Source organism: Eurypyga helias, unplaced genomic scaffold, assembly GCF_000690775.1.
Source record: "Eurypyga helias isolate BGI_N326 unplaced genomic scaffold, ASM69077v1 scaffold2295, whole genome shotgun sequence".
Lineage (NCBI taxonomy): Eukaryota > Metazoa > Chordata > Aves > Eurypygiformes > Eurypygidae > Eurypyga > Eurypyga helias.
In genome coordinates, this window is record NW_010251855.1 from 58,951 (window position 1) to 69,998 (window position 11,048).

Here is an 11,048-nt window from a genome sequence, read left to right on the forward strand (position 1 = left end):
AGGTTGGGAAGCACAGGAGATTGCAGAGAAAAAGAGCAAATAAAGAACTCAAGATACAAATTACAAATAAGTGCATTATAGTTACCATGTACTGCACAGTATTGCTTAGAAATACCATTACCAACAAGTCAAAAAACCCACACTGAACAGAAAGTGACATTTCTGGTAGGAAACCGGTAGTCTTACACCACCACTACAGTGATAATGGCATAAGAAAATGTGTAAGTGACAGGTTAGACAGAATTTAAAAGCTCTCCGATCAGGTTGCTTTGTTTGTTTTTATCTTCTGATAAAAACAGCCTACACCTACACAGACAGTAACAGGGAACACTACCCATCGCTGCAGCACGCTCTGTCTACCACTGCTGCAAAATACACTCCCTCGTTTCCTTTTGAAGACAAAAGCCCATTAAAACATAATATCATTACATCTGCTTTGATTTATCCAAAGGAAAGTCAAAGCACTTATGCTATATGCTTTAACTGATAAATTTATGTAGCTCTGTGGACAATGTTTTACAATTTAACTACTTATTTCCCTGGAAAAGAAAGCAAACTTTTATTTACAAGCTGTTTCACATCTTTTGAGATGTTCACTGTGTTACACTCAACTCCTGTTGCAAAGTTTTTGCTTGCACGCTCAGAGCCAGCGCTGCACTTTCAGGCTTTGCAATTAGTCACAAAAAGACCCAGCAAATGAAAAAAAAAAAAAAAAAAGGTCTTAAGGAAAGCTAATTGACAACTGCAAAGCGCAGGGGAAGGGCCTGCCTCTGCTTAATTGAAGGTCATTTCTGTTAAGCTGCATGCTATATTTAACACCTGGCTTGTAATGGCTGCTTTTATTCAAATGCTCTGTGGTAAAACATATGCACGTGTAGAGAATGAAGACTTTATCACTGAAATCTTCTGCAAGAAATCAGGGGAGTGAGGAAGGCTCGCACACTTCCGCAGCAAAATTAGGTCAGGACGCCTTTGAACGGCTCCATCTGAAGGCTGTGCCAGACTTCAGATCAAATACTTTTTAGTGCATTAGACCCAACAGCTTAAGAGATGAACTTCTATACTGCCGATAATTATTACTAGTCCTGTGCATTGCTGCCTCCCGCTCCACCTGTGGATAATTATAAATAGCCTACATTTTCCAGTCCCTGACATATGCCACTCGGTTAATAACATTTCCAAAACCCATGCTTTATAACCATGGGTCACACATTTCAAATGTGACGACCATGTAACTCCACGCAAATTGGGAAATTATGACTTGCCCTGCACATATCGTAACTATACGCTCCCTGAATATACATGTATGGCTAAATGACATTAGCATCACGGTAATTAATCACATGAAGTTGGAAAGAGCCAAGCTGGCGATTCCACTGCCCACATACAGCCCTGAACCATGCGGGCAGGGAGCATCGCTGCCACCAGGTCCATCACCTCCTGCCTGCTGGAGCACAGTCAGCTTCAGGGCTGATGCTCTCCTCCACGCCAGCTCCTGCTCTTAATAGGCTTCAGGGATAGCCCCAGAGAAAGCACACTCCAGTAGCCAAGCTGGGAGGGCCAAGCACAGGCCAAAGAACTGTCCCAAGATACATAAAGCAGTTAATTATACACCTCTTCCTCACACAATTTGACTGCTCACACCCTAAGGAATGGCCAGGAGAGCCCACCAGCACCTGCATCCAGTTATGTTTGTGTAAGATTTCATTATTAAATTAATCTGTAAATTAATTACAACAATGCCCAAACCCCCAGACTGAATGCTTCAAGGAGTAAGAGGGGGTTACATAGCCAAAACACTAAGCCTGAGGTCAAATACACCTTTTGTGGAGCTTCACAGCTGGTGGTAAGAAAATCAAGGCATTCAGAATTTTAAGTCTTTAAAAATTCAACTCTTTTTTTTTTTTTTAAAGCTCTTAAAATTCACAGCTGAGTTCACTCTAGCAAGCTTGGCTGATGGGAGGGTTGTTAAGACACACAGAAACATCCACCTCCAGTTTCCTACCTCCCCTTGTTTTGCTCTCCCATTAGGTGACACTACTAATTGTACAGCTGCTACAGCTAGCTGCCAGAGACTGCTCTAAGGAGGCTTTCCAATTAGGTTAGCTGAATTAAATAACGAGAGAGAGAGAGATTAGCTTTTCCTGTGCATCTCTAGGAAGCCACAGACAAATTCCAAAAAATACTCTTGCTAATCCTCCCCTAGGACCCCTTCATCTCTAATCGCAAATGCAGAAATGCCACGTGAGCTACTCTACGACATGGGAACTGTGCCAGCTCTGACTCTACACCCACAAACTTCATAACAAGGGATCCTACCTACTTTTCTTGAGACTGACAGCGTCTGCCAGAAGTTTTCTCCTCAGTCTTCCTCGGGTTCCTCAAGTCAAATACATCTACACTTTTAAACCAGGGGAGATAAGATCCTCGGATGTTATGTGAAACAACAAGAAGTAACATGGTAAAAAGAACAGAAAGAAGTAACATGACAAATTAGTATCATAGAGACTCCTACCTGTATATTATAGAAGCATCATATTTCCTAAACTAAGATCTTTTCTGTCATAACCCAAAGCTGCCTAATTCTTCCAGTGCATATAGAGAACGTTTAAAAAAAAAAAAAAAAGATAGGCACATGACCTCAGTAGCATTACTAAATATTCACAAGCCCAGAAGACTTCTTTAACCCACAGACAAGATTCATGGTTCTCAAAAAAAAGTATCAGGAAGCTTTCATCATTATTATCTGGCTTTTGGTATATGCCAATTTATGCCACCAGGCAGAAGACCAATTACAAGTGTCCACTTGAGACCTACATCAAGATACCAAGTCACCAGTTCTTCGTTAAGCGGGAGAGATATGGTCAAAAAAATGCATTATTGAAAGCACAAAACCCCCACAACCAGCCAAGGGTAGAATAAGCTTTTCAGGATTTGAATCACACTAAGAACAGGAACAAAAGGAAAGAAAGGTCATTTCCCCTTTCTAATGCCCTGCAGTTACAGAGCAAACAAGAAGTGGCATTTTCAGCACAGCAATACCATTAAGAGTACCTCTCAAACCATTTTAGAACCAATGCTCTTGCGTTACCAGGAGCTCAGAAGTTCCCTCCATCCGCTGAGCCGCGCACAGTGGCACAGGCACATTTCTGCCTCCCACCCCCCGACCAAGCCTGAGCCTTGAAGAAGGCATAGAAATCCCCCTCCTGCAGAACAGCCGCGCTCTTTGATCGGGCACGGCTGCTTGGGCTAAACACCACCTGAGAGGAAAGCCCTTCTGATGGAGACACAGCCAGTCATACTCAACTTCAACGTCCTGTCCACTCCAGGACTTACATCTAAGGAGGTAAGTCTGTGTTTGACAGGTGGCCATGGTACATGCTTTCCTCACTCCTCAAACCCTCAATGGGCTCAAGCCAGCCCATTAAGCCGCAATGAGGTTTCCAATCGTTAATACGTCGGACATAAGGCTGTTAAATGGTATCAGTATATTTTTATAGTCAGTTGCCGCTTCTTCAATGTCCTTATGTCATCTCTCCCCTCCACAACCCAACGGATGCTCTATGCTGCTCTGCAGGGAGGACCACAGCTCCTACCAGAAGAGCAGAAACAACCCCCTGGTTTGCCACAGGCCTTCCTCACCCACTTCCCGCTCACTGCCAAACTCTCCAGAATCTTATGGAGACCTCTGCCATGTCTTCATGCAGCAGACAGACGTGGCCACCAAAGTGTTTTGGTCAAAAGGGATGAAAAGACAAACTGAATCATCCCAAGATGCAACACAGACAGAAAATTTCAGCTGTGCCAGGAGTCCCTTTGGGCTACAACAGTTCTGGTGTGACCACCCAGCCCGGCCAGGTCACGTACAGACCTGTGCAAACATTATTTCCAGTTTTTCCTCTTTAGGACAATATTTTTCCAACTCATTTTGCAGCAACGAATATGCCTGTCCTCTAAGCAGGGCTTTGAGGGCAGAGGGAAGGCTGTGCTGGAGATTCTAACCAAAAGCAGCTGTGGGAGCTAGAGAGGATCAAATCATACTTATGGAGGAAAACTGTTACGAAATTGCTGTATTAAATCACAAGTGGAGAAACAAGAGGAAAACCATTTGTAAAGACCACCTTCGGTTTAAGGCTTCTCCCATTCTAATTCAGGAGAATTAAGGCAATTTTGAGGGTAATTTTGTTTTGTTTATTTAACCGGGAGTCCTCCTCATGTTCTGTGGGGCATTGCTTTTCCTGACACTTGAAAGACACACTGCTTTTCGTAAAAGATACAGACACAAAACTATATAAAATAAAAACATATGTGAAATAGAGATCTGTGTAGAATAAAGATCTATATAAAGTACACACACACACAGTTTCAAAGACCTCCCAAACCAGAACTGCAACAGCTGCAGAGCTCAGTGCTGAATGCTCGATGGAAGACAGTCTCTGTGAACATAAGTACGTCATTTCAAATGTACTCCAAGAAGTTTCGTTTCCTGACATTTTAGATGTTACATTCAAAAAAGTCAACCTTCACAGATGAGAAATAACTACAGTGCACAACTGGAAAGTTATAAGCAACTTCACCAAAGGCAAGAATTGAGAAGACATACATGGCACTTTAGGAGCTTTTCCACCTACCCCCAGGACTAGGCATCTTTCTTGTTCTACCATGGAGAAGGAGATTTGCAAGTTACACATGCTACAGATGCTTAAGTCACTAATGATCCTAGTGCATTAATCTTCTAACATCGTATGCTGCCACAGCAGTTGTTGAGAACTTTTCACCTTCTGACAATGAGACTTACGCAAGCCAGTTACTAACATAACCACATTTCACACACCCTGTACATGGATGCTCCTTCTCCTTGCTGCATGCAAGGCTTCCACGGCATTGCCACCAGTGGCAAGTACCAAGTGCCCCTGAGCTCCTGACTGGGAGGAGACGCAGTCCCACAGCCAGGACAGGACATGGATGTTCTGCAACCCGCCTGCCACAGAAAACTCAGAATTTTGCTTCTCATCAACATTATTTCATGCACATCCTTGCTGCAGGAATTATACACTATTATTATTTACAGGGTTAAGCCATACCTATTTTTATTTATGCAATGTCACTAATTCATATTCAACGGAAGCTCGATTTTCGGATATCCCAATGATGACGCATTTCCATTACTTTGAACTAGCTTCACCTTGCTGCTTTGCTTCCCTTGCAGCTTTCCATTTTAAATAATAATACCATCAATGTCACACCTCCGTGCCTTCACATTTGAGCACAGAACTGCACAACACTTGAAAGGGATATGAAAGGAAAGGCTCTGTGGCGGCTTTCACCTGGTAACCAGTTTGAGCAACACACTGATTTTGGGATCTCCAAATCCAAAATGAGCATGGATGAACAACCCAGCAAAGGACGACATCTCCTGGATCTCCTGGACATCCCTCCTCTATGCAGCCTGGAAGATATGCCCCGGATTCAAATCTATTATTAACCTTCCCCTGCAGACCCCAGTCCAAAAAGCAAACAAGACTCAGCTCTTAAAGCCAGAAGAGATAAAACACACGGGGCTTGGCTGGTCATAGCTGTGCCCTCCAGCTGCTGTGTCCAGCCAGCTGTTCCTGCAGGTACTGCAGAGTCACCACAGCTGGAATTAATGCAGCTCAACCCAGAGAAAGTGGAAAGCTTACTTCTATTTGTGTAACTAATGGAGGCACATGAGCAGGCATACCTAAAAGGATCCTGGGGAAGGTAGGAGAGATGGAAGACCTGGTTAAGTTATCCATTCACATGGCAGCAAACACATGAAATACTTTTTTTCTCTCTCAAACCATCCTTGTTCTTGAGGTCACACCAGTCATGCACCCAACTGCTCCCCAAGAAGTACTTCATCTCCCAGACCATATTGTTTTAGCAACATTGTTTTCTACTGCTCTGCAAGACCATTACAGTTACAGCTCTGAAACACACTTCAAAAAGTAAGGATGGGCCACTTCACACTGACCTGAAAGGTGAGAAGTGACCTCCATTAGTGTGGAAGCACCTCTAGAGAAAATTATGCTTTATTATGGTTAATCAAGCAGAAACAACAGATGCCTGACAACATAATATTTAAATACAGACAATACATTCTGGTTGTTAATCACAGTGCTGGTTTCTAACATTTTGATTCAGTTCCTGCATATACCATAGGCTCTTTGACCTTCTGCAAGTCCCTCTGCCTCCTCACCTTTAATAAGAGTACAAAGTATGTATTTATCTTCATGCTCACAACTCAAACACAGCCAAACAGGTTTTTATTTGAGCTTTCCCAAATCAATTCACCTTTGGAACAGAACAATTCAGCTTAGAAGGGAGATTTCTGAAGAAGTTGTTTATATATAAACTAAATATAGTGATTTCAGATGAAATGTCCAGCTCAGGCTTTAGCTAAACATGGCTTAAGTGACACACTAATAGCCTGTCTACAGACAAAGCCAAGTTCTGCAGATTCATCACCACCATATTAGACATTATTTCACTTTAAATGAACCCCCTACTTGAGACGTCAACAAAAATAATTTGTTCAGCGCAAAAGTACTCATTGCAAATGGTTGTTAAATGCTATTTTTTCTCCTACTGCAATCAGTTTTCCAATACTTTTGAGGATTACATGTATTTTGTATTTCTGCCTAAATATCTAGTACGCTTTTGAAAGCATCCCTCAGGGCTGAGCTAATCAAGAAAACAACATACATACAGAGAATTGTCATTATTACAGGGTCAAACACTAATGCAGTCTTTACTCAAGAGATTGCAAATTATACCTCAATGTGAGCAAGAGAAATCTTGTTCCCAAATCACTGAATACTGCCATGCAACCTATGAATAAATTACTAGTCCTGAAAAGATTACAGACAGCAGTTTATTATCGTCTTGTAAGCATGAACCAAAGATAACCAAACAACAAGACGTGCACAGAACAGCCTAAAGTAATTCTCTCACACTTGGTACAACATGGAGAGCAAAGCAACTTGAACATAGACCAAACTGCTTGCTCATGACTTGTGCATCCTCTTTCCAATGCAGCAGCACAGAGGGCATCTTCATGACTTACATTCAAGCAGGGTCTTACATGGGGCCTCAAGCAAGCCTGCCAGTCTCAAACACAACATTTCTGTTAAAAATCGTGGTCGGTCAAATCTACTGAGAAGACAAAAGAGTACTTTTCCGTAGCTAGACAAGTGCCCTTTGTTCAGCCGCTGAGCCTTACTAAAGCCTGTAATTCTTTGCCATAAGGAAACTGTTTAAACTGGTCAATGGCAAAAGTCAATTTGGTGAGATAATGTAATTAATAAATGCCATCCATATGCCTCTGCTTGACGTTTTATAAAGACAATTGGCCATGAAGAGCAGGGCAAATGGAGAGCTCTGCAAACGACCGGCTGCTCTGCGGGGAGCTCAGCTGCTGCAGGGAGCAACAAGCTCTTCTCCAGGCTCAGAATTCCCTGCCAAAACACCACATTCCTCACCAAGGACAGCAGGTAGCTCTCCACCACCCTCTCTGGAGGCATTAGACTGTAGCTGTGTGTTTGAAATGGGGCTTTTCATAACGTGCACCTAGTCAAGAAATTAGGCCTTGATCTGGTCATCCTGAGATTACATTTAAGATTAGACCACAGAGACTTAGATCCATCACAACTTCAAACAAACCCAAGGCTTACGGCTCATTCTCCAAAGTCCACCCTCCTTATCCCATTAGCTGCAGCAATTGCCTCAAACCTACCACACAGGTATCATCTGCCCAAGAACCACAACCCCAGTACCCAACTTCAAACCCTGAGATACTTGTCCCAGCTTGTTCCTGGAGATGAGGCTCTCATCTACTGCCTCGATAAGGATCTAGAAAAAAATGCAGAGAAAACATCCCTGCACTTTAGGCCTGAATATTAAGTCCGTTCCAATGCAGACCTCAGGGCTAAGATATTAAAAAGAGAAACTGCTTCAGTGTTTGATCTCGGGTCAAGAATCATCTGTTCTATAATTTTTAAAAGATAAGCTTAACCTGGGAGGGAAACCTATTCCCAGAAAGTGGCTCCTGAGAACATCCAGATAAGAGGTGGCTTCATTGCAGCACCAGAATCACAATAGCAGAGACTGGCGGCGAAACCCAGAGCTCGCCTGAATTTCCAGTGCGCGGCAGTCAGTGCAGGCAGCTGCTGGATGGGAGCTCCCAGATGTTCAGCCAGAGCACGGGAAGCAGCCATAGCAGATGCTGCTGGCTGATCCCAGGTGCTGCCAAGCCACGAGAAGAAATGGACGGATATTTATACATTCTAAAGTGAGAAGAAAAAGCTCATGTGAGTTGGGGAATGGTGGAAATAATTCAAGGCTAAAAAATTTCCTACCTTTCTTTGGAACTTACTTGGCAATGCAGATTTAACACACTTAGGAAAGACACACATGGCATATAAATCTGAAACGCCACCTACCTCTTCAACCCTTCTTCTCTCTTTTCTAATTACTATCTCCAAAGTCTAGCTGCATTTAAAAAAAAAAAAGAAACCAACCAACCAACATTCCTCCTCTCCAACACACCATTAATTTTCTAAATTCCAAAAGCAAAGTAACCATTAGAAAACAAATGCAGGAAAATTATAGTGTTGTGCTTCTGAAATACGAAATATTTCTGAAAAAATATACCAATATGATCTATCATCTTTCAATAACTACATTTATGCCAACAAATCAGTGCTCAGATGCTTACAGAAAGACCACACAGTTGATGTTGATGGCTCAGTGCTCTATATCTCTGAAAGCCTAAAAACCAACCCCACACATGCATTGCTGACATGAAGGAAAGTCTCCAGAAACCTCACTGAGGAAGAGGAGAGCTATGATTAACCTTCTGTTAGGAGAACAGCAGTATGACGCTGCGGTACAGAGCCAGCAAAGTTTCCCAACGCACGCTTGGGCTTGAGGAGAGGATTAGACCATTGCATTTGTCCCACTGCTGTGAACCAGGATGAAACGGAAAGGTTTATCAGCCTCTTCCGAATGGGAGCTGACAAGTACAGCTGGATACTTGGCGCTGCTCTCCGGTGCTATTAAAATCAGCAAGAGCTGACTCCCGCTATCATTAGGACTGGACCCAACTTTCTAAAGGCACATCAGGCCTCTCAGAGTTTGCCTTTTCCTTCCAGTGGTTTTACATCGCTCTCTTTCCATCTCCCAAAAGCAGACCAGAAAACCTTGTAGGTACCTAAAAAGCACATTTTTTGCCATTCAGCCAAGCCTGGGTCCTTCCAGGCCCACCAGGGTTACCGGTCCCCACTCTAATCAGGCATCTCACCGCAGGCTGCGCTGATGGCAGCAAACCACCCCGCAAGCCCCGGCTGCGATCCACCAGCTTTGATGTGGGCAACACTTCCCACCATGCACAGTTTGGCACCGACATGTCGGGCTCCCCCTCACCCTCCGTGTCCCCACCGTGTCCCCAAAGGCCTGCTGCCCCCGGGGAGCTGGCACGGTGCAGCCCAGCGCATCGACAGCCCACCTCCGGGCACGGCGCCCAGCACGGACACGCTGCTCCCAGCTTCAGCGGTGGGTCTCGGTTCCAGCACTTTTAACACCACTGACACCTAGGTGGCCCACCCCAACAAAGAGTTTTGTTAGTGACACGTAGCCAATGCAGGGAACTTGCTGCTTCAGGAAACAAAATCTCCCGCTGCCTTCTCCTCCCCTGCTCAAAAAACTCCCGGATATTCACTTCATCAGAAAGGAGATTTTTACCTTACAGCTTTGCCTAGAGAATAATAGTAAATGGCAAAATCAAAGGGGAAGAAATGTAGAGCTAAAATCACTTGACAGTGCTCTGGAGAGTCAGCAGGTTTTCTAAGCATCCATATAAAATTCCTCTCATGACCAGGCCAGTTTTTCTGTAGAAAGGACAGATCTGGTACTATCTTTTCCCAGAGACAGGTCTACAAAACGCTGCCATAAGGAACCATGTAGCTGCTGCATGAGGAAAAGAAGGGGGGAAAAAAAAAAAAAGGAAAAACCCCACCCTCTCTTTACTTTTCCAATCTCTCCACAACTTTCTGGCAGCAGCGAGGGCGCTGCACAAGGGCCAAACAAGGCTCCCCCCCACCCCAAGCCTCGCTCTGTCCCCCAAACCACACTGCCCCGGTACGCCCCGACAACTCGCCCCACGCTGCTGCAATGCTTTCATCCTAAGGCAAAAAAAAAAAAAAAAAAGGTAAAACTTAATGCTTTACTAATTACTGTGGCAGTTTAATAGTCACTACACCATCAGAGAACTTCGTAATAATAGCATTTCTATAAAATTAAAGTACATTGTGCCTCATTAGCCAAGGGTGTTTCTGCAGTGCAGTCAGACTTAGCGGAAACAGGAGTCGCTTTTCTACACAACATTTTTTTAATTAGTCCTTCAGAAAAGTGTTTTGCAATTGTATCCTTAGAAATTCCGAATGATGAGCCAGATTTCACGAAGGCTGTGACTGGGCTAATTTATACAATAACTAGACAACTTCAAAAGTTAACCCAAGCTAGTGACATTATTTAGTTCAGCGGAGCAGCTCATTTTAATTGGATTAAATTATTATGGTTTTTTTTTTCTTTAATTTCATACTAAAACCTCAATTTCTTATTTCCTAATAATTGCCCAAAGATGGCAACCGTGTCATTTGCACGCCCCCTTCCCTCAAAACGATCTCAGATCCAGCGATGGAAAAGGCTAAAGCCCTCCGGCCGGCTTTCCCCGGCTCCGTGCCGCCCAAGGATGGGAGCGCTTCGCCGGGAGAGCGGCTTTTCCAGAGGCACAAATCTCGGCAACCGAGTTAATTGCATTAAGCAGAGGTCCCCGGTCAGCACATACACTTCGCGGCTCGGGAAAGCGTAAACAGCGGCATTATCCCCAGCTCGCAGGGGAAGGGCTGGCGGGGCCAGCGGCAGGTTCGGGCTCCGCGGCCGGGACAGGGGAGCAGCGTTGCGCACCCGCGCAGGCAGCACGGCGTACCTGCAGGTTCTGGGGAGTGCTGAGCTGCGCAGCCAAGGCT

General features: G+C 44.2%; 1 protein-coding gene across 1 annotated transcript in view; it reads right to left on the minus strand.

The window, feature by feature from the left end:
• Positions 1 to 9,427, minus strand: part of SDC2 (syndecan 2) — a 58,164-nt gene extending 48,737 nt beyond the window's left edge. The window contains exons 1-2 of the mRNA XM_010152141.1: positions 9,323 to 9,427; positions 7,757 to 7,872 (exon numbers count right to left, since the gene is read on the minus strand). Of these exons, the coding sequence (XP_010150443.1) occupies positions 7,757 to 7,872; positions 9,323 to 9,427 (221 nt within the window). The remainder of the gene's footprint in view (positions 1 to 7,756; positions 7,873 to 9,322) is intronic.
• Positions 9,428 to 11,048: the final 1,621 nt, after the last annotated feature.